Raw genomic sequence first — 17,526 nt, forward strand, 5'->3', positions numbered from 1 at the left:
GAAGAATACTGGAGTGGGTTGTTCCTTTCTCCAGGGGGATCTTCCTGACCCAGAGATCAAATCCAGGTCTCCTTCATTGCAGGCATACATCTTTACCATCTGAGCCACCAGGGAAGCCTGATCAGGTTTTTATTTTGACTCAAGTGGCATTTGGAATATGGATTAGAAGGGATGACTTTATGTGACAAGAATATTAGAAGAAAAAAAGAAATACAAGAGGGGCAAACAGCTTCTACAGTCCATTTGAGCAGTGGCAGAAGCCCTGAAGTAGGGCAGTAAATCAGGGAACAGATTCAGATTCAAGAGTTATTTTGATGGAACTTGGGGATTTGTTATATAGGAATGAGAAATAAGGAAGGATGAAAAGTCTGCAGTGCTTTTCAGATTTCTGTCCTTGGTAGTAACTAGATTGAAGTTAGTGCCAGGACATGTGACAGAAAATATGGGAAGAGTGTTCTAAACACCAGTTCTTTATTCTCATAGTTAATATTTCCAGGGATACAAAGATTTTTAAGTGTCTGCAAATCAATAAGTGTGATAATCACATTAGCAAATTAAAGAATCATATGATTTTCTCAAAATATACAGAAAAAGCTTTTGATATAATTCAATATCCATTTATGATTTTTTAAAAAAACCAACTCTCCAGAAGGTGGGCATAAAGGGAAATACCTCAACATAAAAAAGGCCATATATGACAAACACACAACTAACTCAATGGTGAAAAGCTAAAAACATTTCCTCTAAGATCAGGAACAAGACAAGGATGCCCACTCTCACCACTTTTATTCAACATAGTATTGCAAGTCCTAACCATAGATATCAGACAAGAGAAAGAGATAAAAGGAATCAAAATTAGAAAGGAGGAAGTGTCACTGTTAGCGATGACATGATACTCTAATAGAAAATCCTAAAGGCACCATCAGAAAACTACTAGAGCTCATGAATTCGGTAAAGTTGCAGGTACAAAATTAATATATAAAAATCTATTACATTTCTATACACTAACAGTGAACTATCAGAAAGAGAAATTAAGGAAACAATCCCATTTACCACTGAATCAAAAAAAAAATAAAATAGTGAATAAGGAATAAACCTACCTAAGGAGGTAAAGGACTTCCCTGGTGGCTCAGACAGTAAAGCATCTGCCTGCAGAGACCTGAGTTCAATCCCTGGGTCAGGAAGATCTCCTGGAGAAGGAAATGGCAACCCACTCCATTATTCTTGCCTGGAAAATCGCATGGATGAAGAAGCCTGGTAGGCTAGAGTCCATGGGGTCACAAAGAGTCAGACACGACTAAGTGACTTCACTTTCACTTTTCGCTTTCTTTCAAGGAGGTAAAAGACCTGTAGTTGAAAAACTATAAGACGCTGATGAAAGAAATTGAAGATGTCACAAACAGATGAAAAGATATACCATGTTCTTGGATTGAAAAAATTAACATTGTTAAAACGATCATACTTCCCAAGGCAGTCTACAGATTCAATCCCTATCAAAATGCCAATGACATTTTTCACAGAACTAGAACAAATAATTTTAAACTTTGTATAGAAACACAAAAGACCCCAAATAGTGAAAACAATCTTAAGAAAGAAAAACAGAGTTGGAGGAATCGTGCTCCCTGACTTCAGATTATACTGCAGCGTTACAGTAGTCAAACCTGGTACTGGCACAAAAGCAGACACATGGATCAATGGAACAGAATAGAGAACCCAGAAATATACCCAGGCACCTGTAGTCAGTTAATCTACTACAAAAGGGACAAAAATAGAGACACTTTCTTCAATAAGTGATACTGAGAAAACTGAATAGCTACATGTTAAAAAAAAAAATCAGAACATTCTCTAACACCATATGCCAAAAAAAGTCAAGTCTACCATTTCAGACTCTAAGATACCATGACAGAGTGATTCTCCTAGTAGTTTAATGGACACAGGAAACTCTCATGTTACCCAGTTTTGGAGTTTTGCTTGCTTGCTCAGCATTATCACTAACACATTTAGATACCCTTTCAGAGAATTCACTCTACTGAAAGATAGTTTTGTTTTTTTTTTGTTTTTTTTTTTTTTGAAAGATAGTTTTTGTCAGTAACATTGCTAAATAAATTTTGACTCTAGTTTGGAAATGAAATATTATTTTTTTTAAAGTCATTCTCATACCAATTGATTTCTGACATTTGGACATCTAAATTTAATGTGCGTTGTATGTACAGGGTCTTGGGCAGAAATGATAATAGAAATTTTCAGAGTTGTTCTGCAGTTACCCTCAATTTTTGTCCATTGTCCATAAACAATGTTCTGTGAATTTGAAATCCTACTCACACAGGAAAATACCAATATCAATGATACTAAAGAAGATTTAAATTTTATAAAGGAAGTTTTACTTTTATGCCTCTTAAGTGGAAATTGTATAGTGAATAGTGAAATTGTGAATGAAACTGTCTAATAAATGAAAAACTAGATTCTGAATTTTTTAGTATTATAATTACTTTTTTCATAAAGCAAGTTGTATAATTTGCCCTGAGTATAATTTACTAATCTCCTAAAATTAATTTGTAAATGAACATGCTTGTAACATATTAAAGTCCTTTGATGATGCACACTCAAATTTCAGAAAGTTACGAACTTGTCAGTGACTCCTGTTTTCTTCTTTTCTTACCATTTCATAAAGCAATCAGTCTTTTCTTTGAAGAAGCTCCTCACAAATGATGCATTTGATTGGAACTAACGCCAAGGTCAAATCTTTCTTTCATCAATCAGTTCTTCATAGAGAATACTTTGGTCAAATTCTTTAGTTCATCAGTCAGTCAGGCACGCCTTCCATTCAGACAAAACCTCTTTTAGCAATGCCCCATTCAGCACTGAATGACTGAAAGCAGAACTAGAGTAATCAAGAGTTCTTTATTTTATCTTCATAAATGTACAGCTTCATGTGAAGGCTGAGGAAAATACCTGTAGAGCCGGCAATCTAATGAAAAAGAAGATAGAAGCATTGATTGTATGACTTGCTGATTTTAAAACTAATCTTTCTGAAGCAGTTTTAATTTGAGAATGTTTATGTAGATTTAATTTCTAATACTAAAAAGGTAAAATTCCTAATCCCTATTACTTATAAAGTGCAATAAATTCATAAAACTTAGCAACTTCCATTTCTATTTAAAAGCTAATAAAGTGAGAGAACAAGTGCTTTACTGTTACTACTAAAGAATTTATAGCAGACATAGTTACAGAAACCCAAGGCATTCAAACTCCAAAAACAATTGAGAACAATTTTTTTTTTTTTCAAAATAAGTCTGTCTGTTACATGATGCATAGGCTTTATTCTCTCCTGCCTAGAAAGTCTAAATTGGAAATTATATATGTGGAATCCCACTATGAAATTGAGGAAAAAGAGAAAATAAGCAAATGAGATAATAGTTAGACTCAATCTTGAAAGCATATTAAGCATATAAGTAAAAATTTTTTGAATCCCCATATTTTAAATCAAGTGAATTTTGAAAGTTCTTAAATTTTCTAATTATGTTAAATAAGTTTTCAGGAGTGACTACTAGTATTCAACAAGTTTATGTTGAATTGAGATGTATTGTGTTGCCTTTTGTGAAGGGTAGGGGATCCTACTGCCCACCAAATAACATGAAGAAGAATTGTGAATGGCCCTTAGTCTGAATTGGGCTTCCCTGGTGGCTCAGCTGGTAAAGAATCGCCTGCAATGCAGGAGACCTGGGTTTGATCCCTAGGTTGGGAAGATCCCCTGGAGAAGGGAAAGGCTACCCTTTCTAGTATTCTGGCCGAGAGAATTCCATGAACTATACAGTCCATGGGGTCACAAAGAGTTGGACACAACTGAGCGTTTTTTTTTTTTTTAAGTCTGAATCAGTATTATGACATGTAACAAACATATGCAGACAAGTTCGGTGGTCTGGAGTCTGATTTTACCTCCTTTACAAGTAAGATACACTGTCAATTTGCTTTAATTATCTAAGAAAGCATTATGTTGTTCTTCATTTCTGAGAATCTACTTTCCACCCAACCATTCATAAGTAATGAATGGTTCTAACATAAATCATGTTAGAAAAGTTCAATACTGAGTCACAAAACAATTTTCATATTACCAGAGCTTTAATAAATGCAATTTACAACAACAGTAATTATACTTGAAGAAAAATGAAATGTGTTTAAAAGAGCTGTTTTTAAAGATAAACAGTGCTCTCATAAGGAAAAGTATACCTCATTTCTTTCCATCATATTTGAGCCAGGAAGTTGTAGTGAAGGAAAAGGTTAATGGTTTCTTATGTGTGCTTTCCAGGTGGCTCAGTGGTAAAAAATCTGCCTGGCAGTGCAGGAGACACAAGAGACAAGAATTCGATCCCTGAGTTGGGAAAATCCCCTGGAAAAGAAAATGGCAACCCACTCCAGTATTCACTTCAGTTCAGTTCAGTCACTCAGTGGTGTCTGACTCCCTGTGACCCCATGAACCGCAGCACACCAGGCCTGCCTGTCCATCACCAACTCCCGGAGTTTACCCAAACTCATGTCCATTGACTCGGTGATGCCATCCAACCATCTCATCCTCTGTCGTCCCCTTCTCCTCCTACACTCAATCTTTCCCAGCATCAGAGTCTTTTCCAATGAGTCAGCTCTTCGCATCAGGTGGCCAAAGTATTGGAGTTTCAGCTCCAACATCAGTCCTTCCAATGAATGCCCAGGACTGATCTCCTTTGGATGGACTGGTTGGATCTCCTTGCAGCCCAAGGGACTCTCAAGAGTCTTCTCCAACACCACAGTTCAAAAGCATCAATTCTTCAGCACTCAGCTTTCTTCACAGTCCAACTCTCATATCCATACATGACCACTGGCAAAATCATAGCCTTGACTAGAAGGACCTCTGTTGACAAAATAATGTCCTGCTTTTTAATATGCTGTCTAGGTTGGTCATAACTTTCCTTCAGGAGTAACCATCTTTTAATTTCATGGCTGCAATCACCATCTGCAGTGATTTAGGAGCCCAGAAAAATAAAGTCAGCCACTGTTTCCCCATCTATTTGTCATGAAGTGACAGGACCAGATGCCATGATCTTAGTTTTCTGAATGTTGAGCTTTAAGCCAACTTTTTCACTCTCCTCTTTCACTTTCATCAAGAGGCTCTTTAGTTCTTTTTCACTTTCTGCCATAAGGGTGGTGTCACCTGCATATCTGAGGTTACTCATATTCCTCCCGGCAGTCTTGATTTCAGCTTGTGCTTCTTCCAGCCCAGCGTTTCACATGATGTACTCTGCATATAAGTTAAATAAGCAGGATGATAATATACAGACTTGATGTACTCCTTTTCCTATTTGGAACCAGTCTGTTGTTCCATGTCCAGTTCTAACTGTTGCTTCCTGACCTGCATACAGGTTTCTCAAGAGGCAGGTCAGGTGGTCTGGTATTCCCATCTCTTTCAGAATTTTCCACAGTTTATTGTAATCCACACAGTCAAAGGCTTTGGCATAGTCAATAAAGCAGAAATAGATGTTTTTCTGGATGTTTTTCTTGCTTTTTTGATGATCCAGCAGATGTTGGCAGTTTGATCTCTTGTTCCTCTGCCTTTTCTAAAACCAACTTGAACATCTGGAAGTTCATGGTTCATGTGTTGCTGAAGCCTGGCTTGGAGAATTTCACGCATTACTTTGCTAGTGTGTGAAATGAGTGCAGTTGTGCGGTAGTTTGAACATTCTTTGGCATTGCCTTTCTTTGGGATTGGAATGATAACTGACCTTTTCCAGTCCTGTGGCCACTGCTAAGTTTTCCAAACTTGCTGGCATATTGAGTGCAGCACTTTCACAGCATCATCTTTTAGGATTTGAAATAGCTCAACTGGAATTCCATCACCTCCACTAGCTTTGTTTGTGGTGATGCTTTCTAAGGCCCACTTGACTTGACATTCCAGGATGTCTGGTTCTAGGTGAGTGATCACACCATCATCATTATCTGGGTCGTGAAGATCTTTTTTGTACAGTTCTTCTGTGTATTCTTGCCACCTCTTCTTAATATCTTCTGCTTCTGTTAGGTCCATACCATTTCTGTCTTTTATTGAGCCCATCTTTGCATGAAATGTTCCCTTGGTATCTCTGATTTTCTTGAAGAGAGCTCTAGTCTTTCCCAGACAACAACAATATTTGTGACTAATAAAAAAGTAAACATCAGCCTCCAACTAATAAAAATAAATGGAAAAAAAAAAGTAAACATCAGTGGTAGGAAATAGGTACACAGTACACAGCTAAAATGAGATATAGTTTTCTATTCTCCCATATGCTATAGTGATTGATATCAAAAACTTGAAGACATCCTATACTGGCTATCGTTTGTCTCTCTATAATATTCTCAATATTTGTATTGTTTGTTCATTTTTTTCAGTCAAGAGAATCCATTCCGTTAAATGACTTAAAGTCAGAAGTATCACCCCGGATTTCAGCAGAGGACCTGATTGACTTGTGTGAGCTTACAGTGACTGGCCAATTCAAAACACCCACCAAGAAGACAAAGTCCAGTAAACCAAAGCTCTTGGTAGTCGACATCCGGAATAGTGAAGAGTATCCTTTACACATTTGGTTTTAAAGGGTGGTACTGCTTTATTCACATTGCTTCCTTTTCATTTAACGGGCATGTGGTAAAAACAATGAACATGTTTGGGATTCCTCTGAATTCAGATAGCTAAATAGTTCTCAAACTGGATGCCAGAATAGACTTGCATAATATTAATATAATGTTTCATAAGATAACATTACATACCAGAGACCTTAAAATACTTTCCAAACACCACCAGAATAATGGGCTATTTTCTTGGTTTTTGTGTTTCTCTGGTGTATATTGGTGCTCCTGGGGGAATTTGAATCCTTCCTGGCATAGATAAAGCTTTGGCAGAGATGAAGAGTAAGTGTTTACCTGGTGTACCTCATAGCCTCAAGAGGAAAGTTCACCAGATCTCAACACTGAACTTTTATTTATTATAATTTTAAAAATATTGGCTTATAGGAAACATGTTATTTTCCACTGATATTTTACTATTAAATGTACCATAACTTCTGGTGGTTTTGCTTGACATTAAAATATGAAAAGTTACAAAGTAGTAATAGTTTGGTCTTTCTCCTTATATTTTCATCTCTATCAGATTTTTGTAAAGCGTGCCTTGATTGTCTATACTCTTAAATCTAGGTAAATGATTTTCTGTTTTTGTCTTTGTTTTTTTTTAAACTAGGTAACTACCTCTTAAAATAAAATTTTTCTTAGAAACTCAATATATAAAATATAAATGAAGACATTTTTTACAATTAGTTTTCTTTGTAAGTTAACATTTGTAGCATTTACTAACTATAAATAAGGGTTATAGGTAGATGAGGGTTGGCAAGTTGGTGGTTTCTTATATGCTGAAGTTGGCATATAAGTTTTCATGTGCATATTTTCAATCACAATTTTTGAAATGAAATTTTAAAATGAAATTCAAGCCATACATTTCCAGAACTCCTAAAGCAATCCCTAGAATCTTAGATTACTGAAAATACACTTTGAGAGCCTTCTACTTCAAATGATACCTCAGCATCTGTTCTGTGAAAAGTTTCTACTTTCTCTAGACTATGAGACCCCGAGTTTGGGGAGAATATAAGTATTCATGTTCCTGGTGTTAGGGCTTTAGGGGTACTAAGAGTTCCTCAGCAGAGTAGAGTGGACTCCCAAAAGAAGCATTCAGTTCCAAGTGACTGATCTGGGACCCCTGATGTACAAGTTCTTCTTATCTATTATTTCTAACGTTTTAAGTACTTTTAGTTTCTTAGTGTTTTAGTTTATGTTTCTTTTGGTTTATCCTTTAGTTATTGACTCGTAAAACCATCCAAAAAAGCGTATTTTACAGTGATCTATTCTAATGTTAAGGACTATTAGTAAAATAATTAAAACAGTTTATGTATACGCCACACTCCAAGGTAAGAGAAACCCAAGTAAGATGGTAGGCACTAAGAGAGGGCATCAGAGGGCAGACAGGCTGAAACCACAATCACAGAAAACTAGCCAATCTGATCACAGGACCACAATCTTGTCTAACTCAATGAAACTAAGCCATGCCATGTGGGGCCACCCAAGACGGACGGGTCATGGTGGAGAGGTCTGACAAAATGTGGTCTCCTGGAGAAGGGAATGGCAAACCACTTCAGTATTCTGCCCTTGAGAACCCCATGAACAGTATGAAAAGGCAAAAAGACAGGACACTGAAAGATGAACTCCCCAGGTCGGTAGGTGCCCAATATGCTACTGGAGATCAGTGGAGAAATAACTCCAGAAAGAATGAAGTAATGGAGCCAAAGCAAAAACACACCCAGTTATGAATGTGACTGGTGACAGAAGCAAGGTTCAATGCTGTAAAGAGCAATATTGCAAAGGAACCTGGAATGTTAGGTCCATGAATCAAGGCAAATTGGAGGTGGTCAAACAGGAGATGGCAAGAGTGAACGTCAACATTCTAAGAATCAGCGAACTAAAATGGGCTGGAATAGGTGGATTTAACTCAGATGACCATTATATCTACTACTGTGGGCAGGAATCCCTTAGAAGAAATGGAGTAGCCATCATAGTCAACAAAAGAGTCTGAAATGCAGTACTTGGATGCAGTCTCCAAAATGACAGAATGATCTCTGTTCATGTCCAAGACAAACCATTCAGTATCACGATAATCCAAGTCTATGCCCTGACAAGCAACACTGAAGAAGCTGAAGTTGAACGGTTCTATGAAGACCTACAAGACCTTTTAGAACTAACACCCAAAAAAACTGTTCTTTTCATTATAGGGGACTGGAATGCAAAAGTAGGAAGTCAAGAAACACCTGGAGTAACGGGCAAATTAAGCCTTGGAGTATGGAATGAAGTAGGGCAAAGGCTAATAGTTTTGCCAAGAGAATGCACAGGTCATAGCAAACACTCTCTTCCAACAACACAAGAGAAGACTCTACACATGGACATCACCAGATGGCCAACCCTGAAATCAGATTGATTATATTCTTTGCAGCCAAAGATGGAGAAGCTGTATACAGTCAGCAAAAGCAAGACCGGGAGCTGACTGTGGCTCAGATCATAAACTCCTTATTGCCAAATTCAGACTTAAATTGAAGAAAGTGGGGGAAACCACTAGACCATTCAGGTATGACCTAAATCAAATCCCTTATGATTATACAGTGGAAATGAGAAATAGATTTAAGGGACTAGATCTGATAGACAGAGTGCCTGATGCACTATGGACGGAGGTTCGTGACATTGTACAGGATACAGGGAAGGAGACCATCCCCAAGAAAAAGAAATGCAAAAAAGCAAAGTGGCTGTGTGAGGAGGCCTTACAAATGGCTGTGAAAAGAAGAGAAGCGAGAAGCAAAGGAGAAAACGAAAGATATAAGCATTTGAATGCAGAGTCTCAAAGAATAGCAAGGAGAGATAGGAAAGCCTTCCTCAGCGATTAATGCAAAGAAATAGAGGAAAGCAAGAGAATGGGAAAGACTAGAGATCTCTTCAAGAAAATTAGAGATACCAAGGGAACATTTCATGCAAAGATGGGCTCAATAAAGGACAGAAATGGTATGGACCTAACAGAAGCAGAAGATATTAAGAAGAGGTGGCAAGAATACACAGAAGAACTGTACAAAAAAGATCTTCACGACCCAGATAATGATGATGGTGTGATCACTCACCTAGAACCAGACATCCTGGAATGTCAAGTCAAGTGGGCCTTAGGAAGCATTAATAGGATCACAACAAACTGGAAAATTCTGAAAGAGATGGGAATACCAGACCACCTGACCTGCCTCTTGAGAAACCTGTATGCAGGTCAGGAAGCAACAGTTAGAACTGGACATGGAACAACAGACTGGTTCCAAATAGGAAAAGGAGTACATCAAGTCTGTATATTATCATCCTGCTTATTTAACTTATATGCAGAGTACATCATGTGAAACGCTGGGCTGGAAGAAGCACAAGCTGAAATCAAGACTGCCGGGAGGAATATGAGTAACCTCAGATATGCAGGTGACACCACCCTTATGGCAGAAAGTGAAAAAAGAACTAAAGAGCCTCTTGATGAAAGTGAAAGAGGAGAGTGAAAAAGTTGGCTTAAAGCTCAACATTCAGAAAACTAAGATCATGGCATCTGGTCCTGTCACTTCATGACAAATAGATGGGGAAACAGTGGCTGACTTTATTTTTCTGGGCTCCTAAATCACTGCAGATGGTGATTGCAGCCATGAAATTAAAAGATGGTTACTCCTGAAGGAAAGTTATGACCAACCTAGACAGCATATTAAAAAGCAGGACATTATTTTGTCAACAGAGGTCCTTCTAGTCAAGGCTATGATTTTGCCAGTGGTCATGTATGGATATGAGAGTTGGACTGTGAAGAAAGCTGAGTGCTGAAGAATTGATGCTTTTGAACTGTGGTGTTGGAGAAGACTCTTGAGAGTCCCTTGGGCTGCAAGGAGATGCAACCAGTCCATCCTAAAGGAGATCAGTCCTGGGCATTCATTGGAAGGACTGATGTTGGAGCTGAAACTCCAATGCTTTGGCCACCTGATGCAAAGAGCTGACTCATTGGAAAAGACCCTGATGCTGGGAGATATTGAGGGCAGGAGGAGAAGGGGATGACAGAAGATGAGATGGTTGGATGACATCACCGAGTCAATGGACATGAGTTTGGGTAAACTCCGGGAGTTGGTGGTGGGCAGGGAGGCCTGGCATGCTGTGATTCATGGGGTCGCAAAGAGTCGGACACGACTGAGCGACTGAACTGAACTGAACTGAACACTCCTGATATTTCTTTTCAAGCTACTTAATTAACCACTTGAAATTTTTAAAATACACACAGTATGAAAGGAACGTTCAATCCAAGTTTTCCAAAACTTATAGTCTGACTTTAATTTTTATTAATACTCTCCTTTATTTTCTTCAGAATAAATATAAATAGAACAGCAGCAAGCAGAGCAACTCACCTGAAAATTGTGCTCTGATAAGTATAGGTGAGTTGCCCCTCGTAGGAGTGTCGTGATGTCATCCTACCACTCTTGGTTCAAGGTTGGAACTCGGCAGAGACCTGGCTTCAGTGACTTTATCGCCTCTGATTTCCTCTCTTACTTTACTTGCTGGTTTCTTACTGGTCCAAAATGGCCAAGCATATTTATACATCAAGGCCTTTGCCCTCGCTCCTCCTGCCTAGAATATTTCTCCCCACATCTTTTATAGCCCACCTCTTTACATCATTCAGCTCTGCTGAGATATCACCTTTTCTCAAAGGAGATAAAGTCACTGAAACCAGAAGGTATGGGGCAGTCAGAAATCTCTACAGTGTGATTAGAGTTACTAACATGCCTTTAATTACTTGACTACCTGTAATCACTATTCCAAAAAATCCACAATGAGAGATTTATGCTGTTGGTTAAAAACTTTTCACTGTCCTGTTGAAGATATATAAATGTACATGGTGTCAGTATTATGCCTGACCTGTTTCTTTAAAATGAGAGATACTTAGAATGAATAATTTATTAAGATTCAATAGATCTAAGCGAATTGACTACCAATAATAGCAGTCATTAAGCTCTCACAGTGTGCCAAGCGTGGCATAAAATAATACCTCTATTTGAGTGATGAAGAAACTGAGGCTTGAAAAGGCTAATCAACTTTTGCAAGGGCACATAACTCACAGTTGGTAGAGCTAGCCTCATGTTCCATCCTTTATTCTCCAAGATTTATGCAGGTGGCTGTTTGGTCTTTTCATAGGACTGTTCAGCAAGCATAAACAAGATTGAGATATGTCACTTAATATAAATTAATGACTGAATGAGATGTGTGTTGATTCCAGATTATGTGTTCACACACTGTATGTCCGTATGCACTCAGTTGTGTCTGACTCTTTGCAACCCAGCCTGTGAGGCTCCCCTGTCCATGCCGTTTTTCCAGGCAAGAATACTGGGTTGCCATTTCCTACTCCAGGAAATCTTCCTGAGCCAGGGATCAAACTCACGTCTCCTGCCTTGGCGGGCGGATTCTTTACCGCTGCACTGCCTGGGAAGTCCCATCCATGGTATACATTCCTTCAGATCTTACACACACACTCAGCTATTAAGATTTCAGTATCTCTGTATGTAGGGGGCTTAATCCAAATTAAATACAACTAATAGTTATCTTTATACAGACACAGACACAGAATCAAAGAAAAATGAGTTATTTTAAATATTGTAAAGAAAATTTGGAATGCTTTGAGAGAGGAAGCATTTTAGAAAGGTTCTTTCCTACTGTAGTAACTTAATTTATAAGATCTAATGCTTTCAAAGTATGTTTTATTAAAATTTTCCAAAACTGTCACTAAGACGCTGTAATTTTAAAACTAACGAATTAAGCCTATTGAAATCTTCATATTTTTTGAAGGAATCATTTTTGTAGACAAACTTAATTTTTCAGTTAAACTCTGGGATTAACATGACTTTTCCTATCTGTTTAAGAAATGAATAAATATTTAACACTAGTATATTTTTTAAATAGTTTTATTTCTCCACTGCCTACAAATTAGTCCTGTATAGTATAGAGGGGAGGAAAAAGAACAAACCAGAAACTCTGTAACATCTTTTTCTTCCCCTAAGAAAGTTATTTTTTTAAGTGTTGTGTATAATATTAATTGTTTATAGTCTTCTTATGTCATTTTTATGCTTCCCAGGTGGCTCAGTGGTAAAAACTCCACCTGCCAAAGCAGGAAACGCGGGAGACACAAATTCAGTCCCTGGGTCAGGAAGATCTCCTGGTGTAGGAAATGGCAACCCACTCCAGTATGCTTGCCTGGAAAATTCCATGAACAGAGAAGACTGGCGGGCTACAGTCCATGGAGTAGCAAAGAGTCAGAGATGACTGAGCACACACCCAATCATTTTTTATCCTCTCTTTTGCTTTTATGAATCATTTAAGCAGGAAAATTTGGCTAATACAGTTCTTCATATAGGTGATACATCTTTATGTCGGTGAAAAATTTGTTTTCCTTATACATTTACTCTCCTGAAAACAATTTCAGGAGAGCAAATGTCTAGAGTTAAATTTCATGTCATCTTTCTTCATCAAGGTAAAATAATTAAAGTGATCATTTATGAAAAGGAAGGAGGCAGTGTTATCCTTCAGCAAGATAAGTTACCAGTGAATTCAGAGGACAGCCTTACCCCTCCCTAGAACTCTGCTATGCACATAAGGAAAGAAAAGTATCTTTTTCCTCTACTTTTCTAAGTTCTTTTCTATAGGGGCCCCTATAACAGAAAAGTATACAGATTTTATTTAATAAAAGTTTTATATGACATGGGAGCCTTCATAAGGAACACCTGAAGAATTGACTAAACCTGAGTGTTTTTAAGCTAGGTCTGATGAAAAGTGGACAGCCATGGGAAAATGTGACGGAGCAAAAGGAGTTTGAGCTAAGTGTTGTAAACGTTTGTAGTAAACCAAGGAAAGCTTAGCAAGGCCTGTCTATTCAGATTCCTCTTAGTATTCCTCAGTCTTGAAGATAAGGATGTTCCTATCCTCTAAGTATTAACATAAGGAGCGTGCGTGTGTGCTAAGTCACTTCAGTCGTGTCCAACTCTGTGCGACCCTGTGGACTCCAGCTCTCCAGGCTCCTCTGTCTGTGAGATTCTCCAGGCAAGAGTACTGGAGTGGGTTGCTACGCCCTCCTCCAGGGGATCTTCCCAACCCAGGGATCATACTTGAATCTCTTATGTCTCCTGCATCGGCAGACAGGTTCTTTACCACTAGCGCCACCTGAGAAGCCCAATATAAGCACGGCATCTCTCAATTGAAGGTTTTATGACCTGATGCATGGGGAGGTCAGAAAGTCCTTCCTGCACATGACATTTCTCAAATTCCTTCGACTTAAAATATTCAGTATGTCAAGATGCCGTAATTTGGGGTGGCGTGTCCTGAACCCCATCACCTGAAGTTCTGTTAAAGCTTTAGCTATTCAACTTATGATATAAACATTCCCAGTTAAAATAAAAATACCCTGCAAGAGATAATATTTTAATCTATTATCAGTTTTTGTGATTGTAGGTGAGAAGAAACATGTCAAAAATCTGAGAGAACTGCCTCTAACCTTGGAGGAGACCAGGAGAGGAGGGGAATTTAGACAAGGAAATCTGGAGGACATGAAGACAGACTTCATACACTTGCAGTAGAGATATAATCCCAGCTTTAGAATACGAAGGAATCCTAGAGATAATCTAGTTCATATTCTTAATGGTAGAGCTAAATGGCTTATATCAGGGAGGCTAAACAGCTAAGTTTTTGTTGAAATCTGATTTTATTTTTGTTTTTGTGAGAAGGAAACATGAATTGTTAATCTAGGTAAAGGTTCAGGTCAGTTATTTTTGTCTTTCAATACATAATGGAGATTTCAGAGCAAACAATAATTGAATATTTTAAAGAGGCAATAGTAAATGTTCCTCAGGTAGTACATAAATTTCATAAGTACTTAATAGTTTTAAAGGTAATCCACAAGTTAAACTGCTGTTTTCTTTAATACTTCTAAATATTTCATTTCAAATTCCCTAGAGTTCATATTTAGTGTGGTCTTAGTCATATAATGTGGGTCCAACTGTTATCTATGAACAGAAATACTTTGAAGATCTGTTCTCATTTGCTTCAAGTCAAGATTGGTTTTGAAGCTTTATTTTTAAAACTCTTAACTTTTTTTAAATATCAGAAGCTATAAGAAAGACCTCAAGCTTACACTTTTTAATTTAAAAAGCACATAAATTCAGTTGTTTTCATTAGTACACCACGTTATTCATCCTTAGTAAATGCTAGAATTGCTCTTGTCTCTGTGTCCTGAAGAGTTAATTTCTAAAAAAGTCTTCAAAGTACTTGTGAAGGTACTTGTGAGGTACTTGTGTTCAGAGCAAAGTGATAATAAAGAGGCTTAGTAAGATTTTTGTTTGATCTAGATTTAACATACTTAAATTACAGTTTCTATTCAAGTATACTACCATAGCTGAATGGACCTTGTATAATGTGGGCGTATATGGTAGCCACCACCGAAGAATGTCTCCACTGTCTGGATTAATAGTCTTGAGAAGTACATCAATTGCTGTTCAGTTGCTCAGTGGTGTCCAACTCTTTTGCAGCCCCATGGACTCTAGCCTGCCAGACTCCTCTTCCCATGGGGTTTCCCAGGTAAGAATACTGGAGTGGGTTGCCATTTCCATCTCCAGGGGATCTTCTTGACCCAGGGATCGAACCCACATCTCCTGCATTACAGTCAGATTCTTTACCATTGAGCTACTGGAGCAGGAGAGCTCCTAGTTTCTCTGACACCTATCCATTGCCCCAGTTCGTGAGTTCCATCAACCTTATTTAAACAGCCAGTCAGTCCTGCTTTATTGGTTAAATCAGAGCCCCTGCCCAACAGGAACTCACAGTCTAGTGGCTGAGGCAGACAAGTGAGATAGATAATTGCCATCCCGTGTGAAATGCTCTATGTCTGAGCCATACTCAGAAAGCCATGGGAATATAAGGATGGTCATCTCAGCCAGATAATGCCCAAAATGAGTCTTAAAAGACAAGTGGAAGTCACCCGAGCAATGAAGAGAAAGAGGGCACTTGAGACTGAAAAAACACAGTGCATGGGTGCAAAGAATGTGAGGAAGACACATTAAGGGAATTACCAGTACTCTGGATATACTTGGCTGAAATATATGAGGTTAGAAAGTGAGACTAAAGTAGGCAAAGGCAACTTACAGAGAATGTTGTGTAATGTGCTAGGAAGTCCAGGTTTTATTCCATAGGTTGTGAGAAAATGTTAAAGAATTTTGATCAGTTAAGTGGCATGCTCAGATTTGTGTTTCAGTGAGAAGAATGACTATGGAAGGAATGATGCAGGCAAGACTAGAAGGATGGAATCACCCAGAGATTTGTTGTACTTAAATATTCCTTCATATTTCCAGTCACAGAGTGAGGTCTCTAGCTTTGCCCTAAAATAAACTAGTTTTACTGGGCCCTTTGGGTTGGTATCTATGCTGGAGAAAGTCCAAGGAAATGACTCCTGTTGCTATTTCTTTTTCCTCATACTGTATTTTTGACAAAAGATAATTATGTATCATGACACTCACAAGTATTGACAGGTAGTGGTGCCACAAGTTCGGAAGGCCAGGAGGCATTTAGTGTATTTGCCCCTGACACTAGTTACTCTAGGTTAGGCACAATTCTGAAATTTGTTTACTCAGCAAATATGTTAGATGTATTCTAGACACTGAATTAAGCATTGTAAGAGTTTCATAGATGAGATAAATGCAGATCCTTTATATAAATCATTTAAAGTCTTGATGAAAGTCAGGTACATTAGTATGTGTTAGTGGTTTTAGTCGCTAAGTCATGTCTGACTCTTGCGGCCCTCTGTAGCCTGCTAGGCTCCTCTGTCCATGGGATTTCCCAGGCAAGAATATTGGAGTGGATTGCCATTCACTTATCTAGGGGATCTTCCCAACTCAGGGATCGAACCCATATCTCCTGCATTGACAGGCAGATTCTTTACCTTTGAGCCACCAGAAAAGCCACATTAGTCTGTGTTATAAAAGATCAAAGGGCTGTCATGAGAGATGTACAGAGACTGTAGGAAGGGAAACTTTCATGGAGGAAATCTCAAAAGATAGGTAATATTTGAACACTAAATATAGAGAAAAGCTATTTAGGTAGGGAAAACGACAGGAACTAGGCAGAATGTGCACTGGAAACAGGTGTGATCCAGTTTGGTTGGAATTGAAGTAGTTTGGTTCTGTTCATAAGGGCCGAACTGAAAAATCTGGACTTTGTCCTGTAGGCAGCCATGGAAGGTTTCTCAGCGTCGGTGTGGTAATCAGAACTTCGTTTTAAATGTTTTAGTATAACAATATTGTGAATAAAGTGGATTTCCAAAGGAAAAGAGAGTTAGAGAAAACAAAAGGCTATTGCTATAGTCTAAGCCCAAAGTAATGAGTGTCTGAAATAGGCAAGTGATAATGGGATAGAGATAGGGCAATGGGATTTATGAGTACAGTATAGTTGAATGTTACCACTAATAGGATGACAAAAATGAGGTTTTAGAGTGACTTGGAGATGGTGATCCTATTCAAAGAAAGCAGCAATAGATTTAGCAAAGAAAAATGGTGAAATCTCAGGGTATAATTTTTATAATAGGAAGCTTTTGACTTTTGATATACTAAAGGTATAGCCTTTACTTTGAGGTCTTTGACACTAACTGTAATTTGCTAACATAGCAAACAAAGAAGCCAGCATATAACTGAGCCTACCTTCTTGGTCTGGTAAGCTATAATTATGCTTTGTGTATAGAAGTGTGATATCAGCAAGTGAGAATTGCTGTGCACTTTTAGAATTTAGAAAACATGAGATTATTTCTGTACTGAATTTTGAACCATCAATTACTTAAAGGAATTTTTAAATCTTTTAGTAAAGAATTTTTCTGGAATATGAAAATTTGCCTATGTAACTTACCTATATCGT

General features: G+C 38.0%; 1 protein-coding gene across 3 annotated transcripts in view; it reads left to right on the plus strand.

Annotated features, from left to right (window-relative positions):
* Positions 1 to 17,526, plus strand: part of TBCK (TBC1 domain containing kinase) — a 195,072-nt gene that overhangs the window by 145,745 nt on the left and 31,801 nt on the right. For all 3 annotated transcript variants that reach the window (XM_043870827.1, XM_043870829.1, XM_043870828.1), the window contains exon 24: positions 6,394 to 6,569. In XM_043870827.1, coding sequence (XP_043726762.1) covers positions 6,394 to 6,569 — 176 coding nt within the window. The remainder of the gene's footprint in view (positions 1 to 6,393; positions 6,570 to 17,526) is intronic.

Source organism: Cervus elaphus, chromosome 17 (genome assembly GCF_910594005.1).
Source record: "Cervus elaphus chromosome 17, mCerEla1.1, whole genome shotgun sequence".
NCBI classification, from domain to species: domain Eukaryota; kingdom Metazoa; phylum Chordata; class Mammalia; order Artiodactyla; family Cervidae; genus Cervus; species Cervus elaphus.